Consider the following 18,964-nt stretch of genomic DNA (forward strand, 5'->3'; position numbering starts at 1 on the left):
CCTAGAAGAATTAAAGAACAAACAAACAGAGATGAATATTACAATAACTGAAATGAAAAATACACTAGAAGGAATCAGTAGCAGAATAACTGAGGCAGAAGAACGGATAAGTGACCTGGAAGACAGAATGGTGGAATTCACTGCTGCGTGACAGAATAAGGAAAAAAGAATGAAAAGAAATGGAGACAGCCTAAGAGACCTCTGGGACAACATTAAACACAACAACATTCACATTATAGGGGCCCCAGAAGGAGAAAAGAGAGAGAAAGGACCTGAGAAAATATTTGAAGAGATTATATGTGAATACTTCCCTAACATGGGAAAGGAAATAGTCACCCAAGTCCAAGAAACGCAGAGAGTCCCATACAGGATAAACCCAGGGAGAAACACACCGAGACACATAGTAATCAAATTGGCAAAAATTAAAGACAAAGAAAAATTATTGAAAGCAGCAAGGCAAAAATGACAACATACAAGGGAACTCCCATAAAGTTAACAGCTGATTTCTCAGCAAAAACTCTACAAGGCAAAAGGGAGTGGCATGATATTCTTTTGTTGTTGTTGTTGTTGTCTGCGGGCCTCTCACTGTTGTGGCCTCTCCCGTTGCAGAGCACAGGCTCTGGACGCGCAGGCTGAGCGGCCATGGCTCACGGGCCCAGCTGCTCCGCGGCATGCGGGATCTTCCCGGACCAGGGTACGAACCTGTGTCCCCTGCATCGGCAGGTGGACTCTCAACCACTGCGCCACCAGGGAAGCCCAGCATGATATTCTTAAAGTGATGAAAGGGAAGCACCTACAACCAAGATTACTCTACCCGGCAAGGATCTCATTCAGATTCGATGGAGAAATCAAAATCTTTACAGACAAGCAAAAGCTAAGGTAATTCAGCACCACCAAACCAGCTCTACAACAAATGCTAAAGGAACTTCTCTAAGTGGGAAACACAAGAGAAGAAAAGGTCCTACAAAAACGAACACAAAACAATTAAGAAAATGGTCATAGGAACATATATATCGATGATTACCTTAAACGAGAGAGGGTTAATTGCTCCAAACAAAAGACAAAGACTGGCTGAATGGATACAAAAACAAGACCCATCTATGTGCTGTCTACAAGAGACCCACTTCAGACCTAGGGACACATACAGACTGAAAGTGAGGGGGTGGAAAAAGATATTCCATGCCAATGGAAATCAAAAGAAAGCTGGAGTAGCAATACTAATATCAGATAAAATAGACTTTAAAATAAAGAATGTTACAAGAGACAAGGAAGGACGCTACATACTGATCAAGGGAACAATCCAAGAAGATATAACAATTATAAATATATATGCACCCAACATAGGAGCACGTCAACACCTAAGGCAACTGCTAACAGCTCTAAAAGAGGAAATCAACAGTAACACTGTAATAGTGGGGACTTTTACACCTCACTTACACTAATGGACAGATCATCCAAAATGAAAACAAATAAGGAAACAGAAGCTTTGAATGACACAATAGACAAGATAGATTTAATGAATATTTATAGGACATTCCATCCAAAAACAGCAGATTACACTTTCTTCTCAAGGGCGCACGGAACATTCTTCAGGATAGATCACATCTTGGGTCAAAAATCAGTAAATTTAAGAAAACTGAAATCATATCAGGCATCTTTTCTGACCACAACGCTATGAAATTAGAAATGAATTACAGGGAAAAAAATGTAAATAACACAAACACATGGAGGCTAAACAATACGTTACTAAATAACCAAGAGATCACTGAAGAAATCAAAGAGGAAATGAAAAAATACCTAGAGACAAATGACAATGAAAACATGACAATCCAAAACCAATGGGATTCAGCAAAAGCAGTTCTAAGAGGGAAGTTTATAGCTATACAAGCCTACCTTAAGAAACAAGAAAAATCTCAAATAAACCATCTAACCTTACACCTAAAGGAACTAGAGAAAGAAGAGCAAAGAAAACCCAAAGTTACCAGAAGGAAAGAAATCATCAAGATCAGAGCAGAAATAAATGAAATAGAAACAAAGAAAACAGTAGCAAAGATCAATAAAACTAAAAGCTGGTTCTTTGAGAAGATAAACAAAATTGATAAACCATTAGCCAGACTCATCAAGAAAAAGAGAGGACTCAAATCAAGAAAATTAGAATTGAAAAAGGAGAAGTTACAACAGACCGCAGAAATACAAAGCATCCTAAGAGACTACTACAAGCAACTCTATGCCAATAAAATGCACAACCTGGAAGAAATGGACAAATTCTTAGAATGGTATAACCTTCCAAGACTGAACCATGAAGAAACAGAAAATATGAACAGAACAATCACAAGTAATGAAATTGAAACTGTGATTAAAAATCTTCCAAGAAACAAAAGTCCAGGACCAGATGGCTTCAGAGGTGAATTCTATCAAACATGTAGAGAAGAGCTAACACCCATCCTTCTCAAACTCTTCCAAAAAATTGGAGATGAAGGAACACTCCCAAACTCATTCTATGAGGCCACCACCACCCTGATACCAAAACCAGGCAAAGATACTACAAAAAAAGAAAATTAGGTACCAATATCACTGGTGAATATAGATGCAAAAATCCTCAACAAAATACTAGCAAACAGAATCCAACAACAGGTTAAAAGGATCATACACCATGATCAAGTGGGATTTATCCCGGGGATGCAAAGATTCTTCAGTATGCGCAAATCAATCAATGTGATACACCATATTAATAGATTGAAGAATAAAAACCATATGATCATCTCAATAGATGCAGAGAAAGCTTTCAACAAAATTCAAAACCGATTTTTGATAAAAACTCTACAGAAAGTGGGCACAGAGGGAACACACCTCAACATAATAAAGGCCATATACGGCAGACACACAGCAAACATCATTCTCAGTGGTGAAATTTTTTTTTTTTTTTTTTTTTTTTTTTTGCGCTACGCAGGCCTCTCACTGTTGTGGCCTCTCCCGTTGCAGAGCACAGGCTCAGGACGCGCACGCTCAGCGGCCATGGCTCACGGGCCCAGCCGCTCTGCGGCATCTGGGATCTTCCTGTACCGGGGCACGAACCCGTGTCCCCTGCATCAGCAGGCGGACTCTCAACCACTGCGCCACCAGGGAAACCCTCACTGGTGAAAATCGGAAAGCATTTCCTCTAACATCAGGATCAAGACAAGGATGTCCCCTCTCACCACTATTATTCAACTTAGTTCGAAGTCTTAGCCACGGCAATCAGAGAAGAAAAAGAAATAAAAGGAATACAAACTGGGAAAAAAGTAAAACTGTCACTGTTTGCAGATGACATGATACTATACATAGAGAATCCTAAAAATGCCACCAGAAAACTACTAGAGCTAATCAGTGAATTTGGTAAATTTGCAGGATACAAAATTAGTGCACAGAAATTTCTTGCATTCCTATACACTAATGATGAAAAATCTGAAAGAGACATTAGGAAACACTCCCATTTACCACTGCAACAAAAAGAATAAAATACCTAGGAATAAACCTACCTAGGGAGACAAAAGACCTGTATGCAGAAAACTGTAAGACACTGATGAAAGAAATTAAAGGTGATACCAACAGATCAAGAGATACACCATATTCTTGGATTGGAAGAATCAATATTGTGAAAATGACTATACTACCCAAAGCAATCTACAGATTCAATGCAATCCCTATCAAATTACCAATGGCATTTTTTAGGGAACTAGAACAAAAAATCTTAAGATTTGTATGGAGACACAAAAGACTTCGAATTGCCAAAGCAGTCTTGAGGGAAAAAAACGGAGCTGGAGGAATCAGGCTCCCTGACTTCAGACTATACTACAAAGCTACAGTAATCGACAATATGGTACTGGCACAAAAACAGAAATATAGATAAATGGAACAGGATAGGAAGCCCAGAGATAAACGCATGCACCTACGGTCAACTAATCTATGACAAAGGAGGCAAGGATATACAATGGAGAAAAGACAGCCTCTTCAATAAGTGGTTCTGGGAAAACTGGACAGCTACATTTAAAAGAATGAAATTAGAACACTCCCTAACACCATACACAAAAATAAACTCAAAATGGATTCGGGACCTAAGTGTAAGACTGGACACTATAAAACTCTTAGAGGAAAACATAGGAAGAACAGTCTTTGACATAAATCACAGCAAGATCTTTTTTGATCCACCTCCTAGCGTAATGGAAATAAAAACAAAAATAAACAAATGAGACCTAATGAAACTTCAAAGCTTTTGCACAGCAAAGGAAACCGTAAACAAGACGAAAAGACAACCCTCAGAATGGGAGAAAATATTTGCAAACGAATCAACGGACAAAGGATTAATCTCCAAAATACATAAACAGCTCATGCACCTCAATATTAAAGAAACAAACAACCGTATCCAAAAATGGGCAGAAGACCTAAATAGACCTTCTCCAAAGAAGACATACCGATGGCCAAGAAGCACATGAAAAGTTGCTCAACATCACTAATTACTAGAGAAATGCAAATCAAAACTACAATGACGTATCACCTCACACCAGTTAGAATGGGCATCATCAGAAAATCTGTAAACAACAAATGCTGAAGAGCGTGTGGAGGAAAGGGAACCCTCTTGCACTGTTGGTGGGAATGTAAATTGATACAGCCACTATGGAGAACAGTATGGTGGTTCCTTAAAAAACTAAAAATAAAATTACCATGTGATCCAGCAATCCCACTACTGGGCATATACTCAGAGAACCATAATTCAAAAAGACACATGCACCCCAATGTTCACTGTAGCACTATTTACAATAGCCAGGTCATGGAAGCAACCTAAATGCCCGTTCACAGATGAATGGATAAAGAAGTTGTGGTGCATATATACAGTGGAATATTTCTCAGCCATAAAAAGGAACGAAATTGGGTCATTTGTTGAGACGTGGATGGATCTAGAGACTGTCATACAGAGTGAAGTAAGTCAGAAAGAGAAAAACAAATATCGTCTATTAACGCATGTATGTGGAACCTAGAAAAATGGTACAGATGAACCGGTTTGCAGGGCAGATGTTGAGACACAGGTGTGGAGAACAAACGTATGGATACCAAGGGAGGGAAAGCCGCGGGGGGGGGGATGGTGATGGTGATGGTGGTGTGCTGAATTGGGCGATTGGGATTGACATGTATACACTGATGTGTATAAAATTGATGAGTAATAAGAACCTGCTGTATAAAAAAATAAAATTAAAAAATTAAAAACAAATGATGTACAAGACCCAAGTAGAAGAAATTATACTCATACTCAGGAGAACTCTTTTTGGCTTGAGAAATTCTTTTAAGCTGAGAGTTCTGAGATTTATCTCTTCTCAGGAGATATTTATGTAGTTTTTTTCATGGTAAAAAAAAAATTGTAGTAGAAAAACTATCAACCAGTTATTTAATAAAGCGAAAACTTTATTATTTTCATTTTGGAAAGTCGATATAATTACTATGAAGTAAATACAATTTAAGGTAGGAATAATTTCAAAATGTGAGTAGGTAGAATGAATTAAATCAAAACGTAAAGCTAAGCTGGGTTGACATACTGCATTTGCAGTATGAAGAAATTCAAATCAGCATAGTAAAGACTTTTAGAAATCCTGCAGTGCAGAAACATATTTAATTTTTTTTTAAATAAATTTATTTATTTATTTTTGGCTGCGATGGGTCTTCGTCAGTGCGTGCTGGCTTGCGGGGGCTACTCTTCGCTGCAGTGCGCGGGCTTCTCATTGCAGTGGCTTCTCTTGTGGCGGAGCATGGGCTCTAGGTGCGCGGGCTTCAGTAGTTGTGGCACATGGGCTTAGCTGCTCTGCGGCATGTGGGATCTTCCCGGACCAGGGCTCGAACCTTCGTCCCCTGCATTGGCAGGTGGATTCTTAACCACTGCGCCACCAGGGAAGCCCAACATATTTAATTTTGTATAACCTTGTGTTTCCTACTGGTTCTGTGATCATAGGAAGTCTGTTGATATCTTCTGGGACACTGGAAGTCTATAGAACATAATTTGGAAAACACTATATGTATTTAAGCCATTAATTTCAATACATAGGATGCAAAAGTTTGTGCTATGCCAAACTCATATTTATAGAATCTTACTAAGAACTGTCATTAAGGAATAAATAATAATAAAATAGTAACAAACTGTTAGAGCTGTAAAGCACCTGAGTATAGTGGTTTTAAAAACCGTTCTTTATCAGATGTTTTCCAAGTATTTTCATCTATTCTGTGGCTTGTCTTTTCATTCTCTTAACACTGTCTCTTGAAGAACAGGAGTGATGAAGTCCAAACTACCATGTTTTTCTTTTATCAGTTATACTCTTAGTATGTGTCTGAGAAAACTTTGCCTACTTTAAAGTCACGAGGATTTTCTCTAGTGCTTTCTTCTAGAAGGTTTTATAGTTTTTAGTTTCCAAATTCTTTTTTAATGCAATTTTACATACACATACAGTTTGGTACTTTTACTACAGTGGACTCACAATTTACATATAGTTTTACCATTTGCTCTTTTTTCCCCACTATTTATTAAATCACAGTATTTTCATGTCAGTACAGTTAATTTTTTTGAGTAGCTGCATAGTATTTAACTGAAGAATGTACCACAATTTATTTAGTTTTTCTTCTCTTGATGGACAGTTGTTTCCAATTTTTTCCTATTGTAAATAATGCTCCAAGGTTTATTTTAAAGTTCAGTTCAAGTTTTAATTCCTGCAAATTTATTAAAAGCTTGGAACATTTCACCCTTCTAAATTTTGAGGCACACTTTAAATTTTTGATAAACAGTTCTGACTTTTCTCGTTCAAATATATAGTGGAAACGTTAGGGTGAAGTTATGATGGAAACAATCGTTATTTTAATTTTTTTTTGTTAACTTCCCATCATATACCGTAACCCTAATGGATTATGCAACCCTCTTGGTTCAAACAGCTGTAATAGATATGTTTAGAAAGCTCTGGTTCTACTAACTTCTCCTAATTCCTCAATTTATATGACTTACTTTATTTGACTTCTCTTACACCACTTCCATTTTTCAAGTCTCTGTGAAAAATCTATTTGATCTCTGTAACAAGATTATACTACTACCTAGTTATTTTGATTTGTGAAAAGACTATTTCCATGACATCCCATTTATTGATTTTTTTCCAAATGTATAAATTTGGGGGGAAATTTCATGTTTCCTTTTTGTTCTTTTTATTCTATTAATGCTATTTCATTTTTCCCTGACAGATTCAAAAGCTTTGTGATAGAGTAGCTTCATCTACTTTACTGGATGATCGAAGAAATGCTGTGCGTGCTCTCAAATCATTATCTAAGGTCTGTAACACTTTATCAGTTATTAGGTTTATTAAGTTGGATATTAGTTACTTAAATAACATTTTTCTTTTGTGCAGAAATATCGCTTGGAAGTGGGTATTCAAGCTATGGAACATCTTATCCATGTTTTACAAACAGATCGGTATGTCTCTACTTAATGATTTTTCTCCCTAATTTTTTTTGAAATTTTAATTAATTTGTTTTACAGTCACTATTCCAGAAATGATTGACATGTTAAGGCTATTAAGTTTTTACTTTCAGTTGTCATTTCAGTAAACAGTTATTGGATACTAGGTGCAAACCACTGTGCTAATTAAGCATTAGGACAGACATAATCTCAACCTTCAGGGGTTGAAAGTTTTCCATTATATAAAAATATAATGAAATTACTGCTAATTAAAGGCTTAAAATTTGGAGTTTGAATTGACCAAATGAATGTGTTGATTTTCATTCAGATATACTATAATGTACTGTTCTATAATATAATATGAATATTATGGTATATCAATTATCCAGACTTTGTTTTTGCGGGGAGAGAAATAAACTGTACTAATAGAATGATGTCTTAAGGGAAAAATCACTCAGCGTAATTTTTGCTCTTTCAATTTCTCTTTAAGAGAGTATCTGCCTCTTTGGTTTTAATTAACAACTATACATGAATAACTTTCAAATCTTACCCCTAGTTAATAAATATATCCTAAAGCTTTAGCTGTTCAACAGACTTCTCTACCATATCAAGAGCTCTCAGAGGTATCTTAAATTATAAATGTTCAAAAGTTAATTTGTCTCTAGTTGTCCTACTCCTATTCCACACATCCCCCCTACCCACCCAATCCACTTCAACTGCCTTTTGACCCAAGTTCATCCCAGTTAGCACCTTTCCATTAAAACAGGAAACTGGAGGATTTGTGCTGAACTTATCCCTCTCCTTTACGCATTATGCCCATCCAGACAAAAAAGAAGCTGGAATCCGTGAATTTTCTTGATTTCCATTGTTGGTCTTAGTTCTGGCTCTCAATATTAATCACTTAAGCCATTTACATAGCCGCTGTATTAGTTATCTATTGCTGCATAACATATTACCTCAAAACTTACTGGCTCAAAATAACAAATATTAATGTCACAGTTTCTGTGGATCAGGAATTCAGAAGTGGCTTAGCTAGGTGGTCTGGCTCAGGGTCTCTCATGAGGTTGCATGCAGGATGTCAGCCAGGAGTACAGTTATCTGAAGGCCTGACTGGGGCTGGAGTATCTGATTCCAAGATGGCTCACTAACACTGCTGTTGGCAAGAGGCCTCAGTACCTCACCTTGTTGCTCTCTCTGTAGGGCTGCTTGAGCATCCTCATGATATGGGAACTGGCTTCTCCCAGAGCAGGTGATCCTAGAGAGAGAACAAAGCCACAATGCCTTGTAGGACTTAGTCTCAGAAGTCACATATCATCAATCCCATCACATTTTATTAGACGCAAGTAAATAAAGACAGCCTACACTTAAAAAGAGGAGAATTAGGGTCCACCTTTTGAAAGGAGCTGTATCAAAGAGGGTTTTTTGACATATTTTAAAACCACCACGGGCTTCCCTGGTGGCACAGTGGTTAAGAATCCGCCTGCCAATGCAGGGGACACGGGTTCAAGCCCTGGTCTGGGAAGATCCCACACGCCGCGGAGCAGCTGGGCCCGTGAGCCACAACTACTGAGCCTGCGCGTCTGGTGCCTGTGCTCCGCAACAAGAGAGGCCACGATAGTGAGAGGCCCGTGCACCGCGATGAAGAGTGGCCCCCGCTCCCAGCGACGAGAGCAATCCCTTGCACAGAAACGAAGACCCAACACAGCCAAAAATAAATAAATAAATAAATTTAAAAAAGAAAAAAAACACCACCACCTCAAACTGTATTCTTTGCCTCTGATCTCTTTGTCCTTCCATTCATTTCAAGAATTTCATTTCATTTACATTTCTGTCTGAAATGTAAATCTTCTATCACTCACCTATTTAATGTATTTCACAGCTCCATGCAGTGTGAAGTCCAAGTTCCTCAAAGCAAAGCATATAAGCTTTTTAAAGATCAAGATGCTGCTTGTCGAACCTCATAACCCCTTTTTAAATTATATTTCAGCAATGCCCAGCTGCTTGTTCATACCAATTAGAACCTTTTCTATCCTCCTCAGTGTGACCCACATTGGCTACCTTTCATATCCAACTAATTCTAATGTGTTTGAATAAATCCACTGGATATGTCGGGACTCTCTGTTTTATTAACACCAGAGTGGGCAGCTGCAGTAGGCAGAGTAATGGTTCCCCCAAAGATATTTATATGCTATCAGCACAGCCTATGAATGTTACCTTAGATGGCAAAGGGACTTTGAAGATATGATTAGGTTATGGATTTTGAGATAGGAGAGATTATGTTGGGTTATCCAAGTGGGCCCAGTATAATCCTGAGGCTTCTTAAAACTAGAAGAGGAATGCAGAAGAGGAGGTCAGAATGAGGTGATATGAGAAGATCTCAACCTGTCTTTGCTGGCTTTAAAGATGAAAGGAGGCCTCTAGAACTGGAAAAGGCAAGGAAATGGATTCTCCCCTTAAAGCCATCAGAAAGGAAGGCAGCCCTGGTGAGACCTTGATTTTAGTCCAGTGAGACCCATTTCAGACCTCTGACTTCCAGAACAGTAAGGTACTATATTTGTATTATATAAGCCACTGAGTTTGTGGTAATTTATTACAGCATCAGTAGAAAACTAATAAAATAACCCAAGTTAGTTACCTGCTTTAAACAGTATTCCAAGTTATGACAAAATGGGCCTTAGGTCAAAAAAACTTCAGTGTGATTATTATACATACATATAATTTTTCTTTTTTTTATTTCATGTGTCTTTATGTATACATTTTCTCACTGAGTCTTATAAAGTTGGTAATGAAACGACTAACATCTTGATATGGAAAACAGAATCTACCTCTATGTAAAGTGGCCCTTATTGTCATTTTTAGTGCACAGTAGAAAATAAATGTGTAGATACTCTTGATATAAAGGTTAAGAAATATATTTTTTAAAACATTTATAGCACATTTACTATGTGCCAGGCACCATGTTTAGAAATAAGGTATACCACATAGCCTGGTGAATGTGTGAACTAATAATTGATCACGTTAGAGGCTGATGGGTGTTTTATTATGACCCTTAGGCAACAAACAAAGCCAAACTTCTCTGAGCCTTCTTGTGTTTCATTCCTTCTCTTGTGCTAAATTCCCTTTCCATTTGCTTCCAATACTTATCTGTTATCTTCTGTTCTCAAAATGTTCTGTGAGTGTTTTCTTAACTTCATTGATTGCAAAGGTCTATATTCTGCAGCCATCTCTTTCCACTTCTCATCTTCATTACTCTTTTATGCTTCTGCTCTTGGCCTAACTAACACTCTCAGAATCCTTCAGCTGAATCCCCTTCATGCCTGGCTACATCACAGAGAGTTGCGTTCCCTTTCTTGGCCTGGCTTGAAACTCTCCATCTGTCCATGGGTCTGCTTCTCTTATAGCCATCTTGAGGAGAGACTGCTAGTTCTCCCAAGTCCCACACTCAGGGCCTGAAAGTTGTCTGATGGAAACTGTTTCCAAACCATGACACCTCAGCAGTTTTTTGTTGTTTTTTTTTAAGTGTACATTTCAATGGTTTTAGTATATTCACAAAGTTGTGCAACTATCACCGCTATCTAATTCTAGAACATTTTCATCACTTCAAAAGAAATCCAGTATCCATTAGTTGTCATTGCCTATTCCCTCCTCCCGCAGTGCCTAGCAGCCACCAATCTCCTTTGTGTCTATATAAATTTGACTGTTTTGGACATTTCATGTAAATGGAATCATACAATGTGTGGCTTTTATGTCTGTCTGCTTCCACTTAGCATAATATTTCAAGGTCCATCCGTGTTATAACATGTATTAGTATTTCATCCCTTTTCTGTCTGAATAATATTCCATTGTATGGATATACCATTTTTGTTTATCCATTCTTCTGTTGACAGACATTTGGGATATTTCTGTTTATTGGCTGTTACGAATAACGTTATTATGAACATTTGTGTACTAGTTTTTGTGTGAACATATGTTTTATACAAAGGAATGCAATTGTTGAGTCATGTGGTTTAACTTTTTAAGAAATTGCCAAACTCTTGCATGGAGGCTGCACCATTTTATATCTTCATCTGAAGTGTATAAAGGTACAATTTCTCCTCACCAACACTTGTTATTGTCCCTTTTTTAAAATGGCCATCCTAGTGGGTGAACTTGGCATCTTATTTTGGTTTTGATTTGTATTTACCTAATGACTAATGATGTTGAGTATCTTTTCATGTACTTATTTACCATTTGTGTATCTTTTTAATTTTTTTAATTATTATTTTTGGCCCCGAGGCATGTGGGATCTTAGGTCCCTGACCAGGGATTGAACCCGGGCCGCCTGCAGTGGAAGCGTGTAATCTTAACCACTGGACCACCGAGAAAGTCCCCTTGTATATCTTTTTTAGAGAAATGTCTAAGTCTTTTGCCTGCTATTAATTTGGTTACTTGTCTTTTTATTATTCAATTGTATGTATACATTCTGGATACAAGTCCCTTAACATGATTTGCAAATATTTTTTTTCCCATTCTTTGGGTCGTCAAAGGACACTTTTTTTTCTTTTAATTTATTTATTGTATTTTTTTTTTTTTTTTTTTTGGCTGCGATGGGTCTTCGTTGCTGCACGAAGGCTTTAGTTGCGATGAGTGGGGGCTACTCTTCATTACGGTGCACAGGCTTATTGCGGTGGCTTCTCTTTGTTTCGGCGCATGGGCTCTAGGCGTGCAGGCTTCAGTAGTTGTGCACAGACTTAGCTGCTCTGCCACATGTGGGATCTTCCTGGACCAGGGCTCAGACCCGTGTCCCCTGCATTGGCAGGTGGATTCTTAACCACTGCGCCACCAGGGAAGCCCCAAAGGACATTTTCTTGATAGTGTCCTTTGAAGGACAAAAGTTTTTAATTTTGACAAAATGCAGTTTATCTGTTTTATCTTTTCTTGCTTATGCTTTTGGTGTCAAATCTAAGAAACCATTGCCTAATCTAATGCTTTGAATATTTGTACCTGTGTTTTCTTCTAAGAGTTTTATAGCGTTAGCTCTTACATTTAGATCTTATATCCCATTTTGAGTTAATTTTTGTATATGGTGTGAAGTAGGGGTCCAGCTTCAGTTTTTTGCATGTGGATATCTAGTTGTCCTAGCACCATTTGTTCAAGAGACTGTTCTTTCCTCATTGAACGGTCTTTGCATCCTTGCCAAAAATCAATTGAAATAAATGTTAGACTTTACTTTTAGGCTCTCTATTCTGTTGATCTCTATGTCTATTCTTATGCCAGTGCCACAGTCTTGATTACTATAATTTTGCGGTAAGTTTTGAAATCAGAAAATGTGAGTCCTTCAACTTTGTTTTTGAAGATTATTTTGGCTATTCTGGATACACTGAATTCCCATACAGATTTTATGATCAGCTGGCAGCTGGGATTTTTATAGGGATTGTGTGAATCTGTAAATCAAGTTGGGGTATATTACCATGTTAACAGCATTACATCTTCCTATTCATGAACACAGATTATCTTTTCATTTATTTGAATTTTAGGTAATTTCTTTCAACAGTGTTTTGTAGTTTTCAGTCTTGTACTTTAGTAAAATTTATTCCAAAGTATTTAAATCTTTTTTATGTTATTTAAATGGAATTGTTCTTTTAATTTTATTTTCTGATTGTTTATTGCTAGTATACAGAAATACAACTGATTTTTTTTTTATATATTGAGCATATGTCCTTCAATTTTGCTGAATTTGTTTACTAGTTCTAATAGGTTTTTAGTGGATTCCTTAGGATTTTCTCTGTACAAGATCATGTCATCTGGGAATAGGTGTAGTTTTAGTTCTTCCTTTCCAATCTGTATGCCTTTTATTTCCTTTTCTTGCCTAATTGCTCGAGCTAGAACCTCAGGTTCAATGTTGGATAGAAGTGGCTGGAAGAGACATCATTATCTTGTTCCTCATCTTAGGGGTAAAGCATTTAGTCTTTCACCATTACATATGTTAGTTGTTGGATTTTCATTTTCAGGAAGTTCCCTTCTGTTCCTACTTTCTCAATAGTCTCTTAAAAGATGTCCCTCAAAATTTCTCAAAAACAAGAATGATAAATAATAATAATTCAAAAGACCCACTTCATTTGAGATTTATATCCTCTAGTTCTGACCCCTTTTGTCCCTCATCTTTGCTTTCACTCCTAGCCACTTCTTCATATTCACTGAATCTTTCTGACCTGTATCTCACTCTTGCTTTTCACTCTAAATGCCATCATCCTCCATCATGCTTTCAAAATTTGTCTGTTTATCAACAACTAAAAAATCTTATACTTCCTGAAACAAAAGAGAAAAGAAAAAAAGAAAAAAATCTTACACTTCCTGATATTATAAATAGTACATGTTTACCATAAGTTTTTTTTTTTTAGAAAATAAGATATAAATCAGGGAAACAAATTCTAGAGGTCCAACTAGAGATAACAATGTTATGTTTATATAAACATATATATGTTATATAAAGATTATATATATTATAAAGCATATATGTAAACATACACACAGACTTATAAAATTACCTGGCTTGTACTAATTTTGCTGGTTTTAAAGTTGGGTTTATTTTACAAATTTATTTATAAGGTTTTCTTAAAATGTATATAGACACATGAATGTATATATATATTTTTTGCTAGATTTGATCATTGTGCACATTAATTGTTAATATTCAGTTTTTTCCTACTGGCACTAAATCAAGGGTGTTTTAATTACCATGTCATTAAACATTCTTTAAAAATACATTTTATAATTGCTATAGGTATGGATTTACCACACTTTTTAAAAAAATTATTGGACATTTAGGTTGCTTCTAATTTTTCACTATTATAAATAAAAATGAACATTTATACATCTTTACAGTTTGCACTCTGATATTTTCTTAGGGTAGGTTTTCAGAAATGGGATTAATGTTTCCTACAGTCTTGTTAAATAAGAGTACAAAATGGTCATAACAGCTATACTCTAACTAGCAGTGTATAAGTATAATAATTTCTTTCTTCCAGTTCGGATTCTGAAATAATAGGTTATGCTTTGGACACACTGTATAATATAATATCTAATGATGAAGAAGAAGAAGTAGGTAAGTTTCTTTTACTGTGTTCTCTGTACATAAAATCAACTGGATTGTGCCAATTTTGCTGGTTTAAGGTTGAGTTTATTTTATAAATTTATTTATAAGGATTTTTTCTTTTTTTCTTCTTTTTTTCTTCTTTTTTTGTTTTTCATCAGTAAAGGGAAGACATTGGCTTAGTTCCAGAAAAATATCTTTAAGATGATTGCTTTGTATGTGATTTGGAGATGGAATTACATTCTTCTTTTTCAAAAAATATTTTTCCCTCTCTTTGTATTGATTTTAGTTGAGCAGAATGAATATTAGTATTCTCTAGATTAAATAATCATTTTTGGCTATTGATTAAAAATCAAACTATTTTATTTATATGTTACCTGGTGAGCAGTATGAAGTTAGAGGGTTTTTCCTGATATATACTTAAACTTTTCACATAAGACTTATGTTAACTTATAAAGAGCAGCAATTTTTTAAATTTAGAAGGTTTTGTTTCGTTTTGTTTTGGTCACACCACGCAGCTTCCAGGATCTGTTCCCAGACCTGGGACTGAACCCAGGGCACAGCCGTGAAAGCCTGGAATCCTGACCACTAGGCCCACCAGGGAACTCCCAGCATGTGAAATACTTGACTGGAGGCCTATACATTTTGTTCCATTTATTGTAAAAACATGCACTGAGTAACATTTTACAGTGCTGTTGAAGAGTGCTTTCCTCATATCACATTGGCTGTTGTAGGAGGACACAGTGGGTCTTTCATTTTTCTAGACAATCAGAAGGGCAATATTCATGCATTTTATAAGTCTAATTTAGACGGAAGTTATAGGGTCTTCCAAAATCTGAGTAGACAAGGCATAAGGAAATGTAGATAATATTGAGTTTGCACATATTTTATTGAAATAAAAGTAGAACAGAAATATATGTAGATATTAACTTCACAAAATACTAGTAGTAGGAACATTTGAAACTAGATTGTCCTGAATAGTCACAATTTCTTAGACTTGAATATCCTTTTTCTTAAATTTTTATGTCTCTGTGATATCTAGCTGACAATTTAACTTTATTAATTTCTTTAGTAGAAAATCTTTAGTAAACATAATTTGGTTCCCATGGAAAAAGAGGCTGTCAGTCACATGACAATACTTAAATGCAGTACACGCAAGAACACACTTTGAAGGTAAAGGTACTTATTTCTCCTAGTCATTTCTCAGATGAGAAAATTAGATACAATACACTTGTTAGAAAACATTAAAGAAAAAGACTCTTCTTAGTTGTTTCAGATGGAAAATTTAGCTCTTTTCTAGTTTGTAGTGATAATTTTTGTGTTTTAAAAAACTATATAGCATCAATTAGGCAGTTTTCCTGTATTATAAATTTGCAATCTAATAATGTTTAAAGTTTAACTTTTTGCTTCTCTTAATGTATTTGGGCTCCTTATTTTTAATTCAACATCTAAAAATGATTCTTTGGATGAAACAGGATAAACGATTCTTTGGAGAAACAGTAGTAGAATCATTTCTTCTAGGAAAGATTAAAATATGAAGTTAGGGTAATAGCCTGAAAGAGTCAATTTTTTAAAATCTAGATATTGAGAAATGTGGCCTTCAGTTCTGTTATTGATACTCTCTCTTTACTGCTTCATCAAAAGATAATTCTTAGCTGCCATAATGAACTTCATTTTAGAGTTCTTTACCTTGAGGATATTTTAATAACCCTTCAATTTATTGATAAATATGTCTCATAATCCTACATTTATAGCATATGCTGTATCTCTATTAGGATATCTCAGATTTGAGTAAAATGAGTATGAGTCTCTTCTTTCAAGAGATTATATTGTTTATTTGATGTTTTTAAGCTCTTATTTTATTGTGAATACTATTACATAAGAAACTTTTTTTTATCACCCACTTTTTATTTATTTCTGTCTACCTTTTCAGATGATGTTGAAGGTAAAAGATTGCATTTAATATGCATGATGCTTTTAGGCATAATTTCTGATAATATAAAAGGACACTGTCAAGTGAGTTTCTTCTGGCTGGTACAAAAAGTCTTGAGATTTGTTTCACGATATATGAATTTCTTCATGAAAGAGGAATATTTGATAATCTTATATTACTATTTATTGTTTCTATGGCTACTAAATCTATTGTCCAGAACAGAAAATATTCTAGTGCATATTTTAACAAAATTAAACTTTTTCTCTGGTAGGACAATCTATTCGAATTACTTTTTATATACTTCCTGGGGAAAAAATTTTGAGGCAGTTTATTTAAAAATAAAAATAATATTTGAAAATGTATACATATATATGTATACATATAAATTTTTACCTATATTCAATAAGAACTGGAAGGTATTCCAGTTCAGAGAATACTTGTATGTTGATATTGTCCCTTTAAAATAATGCATGCACAATAATGTCTGGTTACTGACATTTTTTATATTAATTTATAAAACTCACCAATACTGTCTTTCTTTTTTCTGGTGATCCTTTTCAAGTTCCATTTACTTTTAACATTATACTTCTTTTCCTCATAATTTAAGTAACCACATTTTATTTTGTTTTACCATTTTTCGTAAGATCCTTAACTTTTTAAAATGAGGAAGAAAAAATCCTTTTCTAAAGTAGGTTTAAAATGGTACATAACAAAATTGCCTATACCTAACAAGAAACTAACAAAGAAACTAACTTATTAAGCTGTATAGCATTACCTTTTGTGAAATTTGAACCCCTTGTTTGAAAGCAGATAATATTGAGCATTATGCCTTGACTCTTGTGACAGTGCTATTTCCTTGTTGAGTAGTACAGATCAGTAGCTGTTGTTTCTATTATTATTTCATCATATTTGTATAGAGCTTTAAATTTTACAGTGCTTTTATGTCAATTATCTTATTTGATCCTCATAGCAACCTGTGAGGTAGGTGACATTTTTCTTTTCTAAAAAGATGAGAAAATGAAAACCCTGTGATCATGTAAATTATATAGTATTGTCTAGTAAGTAGGGTAACAGGATTTTTTTTGATACATTTTTTTGTATTCCATAGATTTCTGATTTAATAAATTATGACCATTTTCTGACTAGATTCTTTATTAAATCTTATAATTTATATAACTAGTTTATACGATGCAGACAAATGTTAAAAAAAATAGGTGTACTTGTTTAACGAATTGACCACAGTGTAAAAGAAGGTTACTTGATATTCCCTCACTCTGAGATAGGACTACTTTTATTAGAATATCTCTTTCTATAAAGCCGTTTTGTCCTCCATAATATGGGTTATGAACTTGATATGGAGTGGAGTTCCAAAGAGAAGGTCCAGAATGTTTATTTTTTGTTTTTTGTTTCTTTTTGCGGTATGCGGGCCTCTCACTTTTGTGGCCTCTCCTATTGCGGAGCACAGGCTCCGGACGTGCAGGCTCAGCGGCCATGGCTTACGGGCCTAGCCGCTCCAGGGCACGTGGGATCCTCCCGGACTGGGGCACAAACCCGCGTCCCCTGCATCGGCAGGCGGACCCTCAACCACTGCGCCACCAAGGAAGCCCCAGAATGTTTTTTAATATTGTTTATACCGCTGGAAAAAATACAACTAAATACATATGAAGAATAAATGTATATACAAATATTTAGTTAAAAGCCAGTTACATAAATAGGCCTGAAATGTTTCCAGAGGTATATAAGGACTTTTTAAAAAGCAGTCTTTAATTTCATGTACCTGTCATAGGTTTATTTTCACTATAATATCAAAGGGCCATTTTATTCTTAATTTTTCATTTATCTTACAGTAAAGGGACATTTACTTTTACAGGTTATGATAAGTATACCAAGTATCAGCTATATCATCCTATCAGCTATAGGATGTAAAAAATAGACTCAGCTCTAGAATTTTTAAAATATATTGGATGAGAAAGGATGGTTAATTGTCTCACACCTTTGCTTACATGTGAAAAAGATATAATATTTCATGAATCTAGTTTTGGTTTACAACCTTTAGATATAATTAATGTAGTAGTTTTAGCTTAATTTACTTCTACATCAAAATAGCTTTGTATGTTACTTTAGTTACTTAGCAAAGCTTTGTAGGACTCTACATTAAAATTCAGAAGTGCTGTCTTAGGACTATAACTTAAAGGAAGTAGAGTATATCTCACTAACACTTTTTTAGTAGACAGTGTTAAACCAGAAGGAGCTGTAGCTTCCTGGAACTGGATCATATTTTACTAGTTCAATTCAAAACATAGATCTTAATTATATACTGCTAAGCTATAGTATTTTATACAGTATAGCTACAGAATAAATTGAATGTACAGTATTACGTCTACTTCCTGCTAAGTTATTAGCATGTGCTCAATGCATACATTGAATTAAGCTTTTTCTTGGGTTAAACCTGTGTTCCTTAAAGTGTAGCACAAAAGACCTAGAGTTCTCTGTATTAAAA

The 18,964-nt window shown here is 35.3% G+C and overlaps 1 protein-coding gene across 2 annotated transcripts in view; it reads left to right on the forward strand.

Annotated features, from left to right (window-relative positions):
* The window catches only part of USO1 (USO1 vesicle transport factor), a 91,812-nt gene that overhangs the window by 20,127 nt on the left and 52,721 nt on the right, over positions 1–18,964 (forward strand). Inside the window, exons 2-4 of one of the 2 annotated variants that reach the window (XM_079919173.1) lie at positions 7,246–7,332; positions 7,410–7,474; positions 14,467–14,543. In XM_079919173.1, coding sequence (XP_079775299.1) covers positions 7,246–7,332; positions 7,410–7,474; positions 14,467–14,543 — 229 coding nt within the window. Of the gene's footprint in view, positions 1–7,245; positions 7,333–7,409; positions 7,475–14,466; positions 14,544–18,964 lie in introns of those variants that run through there. The other variant, XM_079919174.1, reaches the window with a different exon arrangement.

The sequence above is a fragment of the Stenella coeruleoalba genome, assembly GCF_951394435.1.
Source record: "Stenella coeruleoalba genome assembly, chromosome: 4".
Lineage (NCBI taxonomy): Eukaryota > Metazoa > Chordata > Mammalia > Artiodactyla > Delphinidae > Stenella > Stenella coeruleoalba.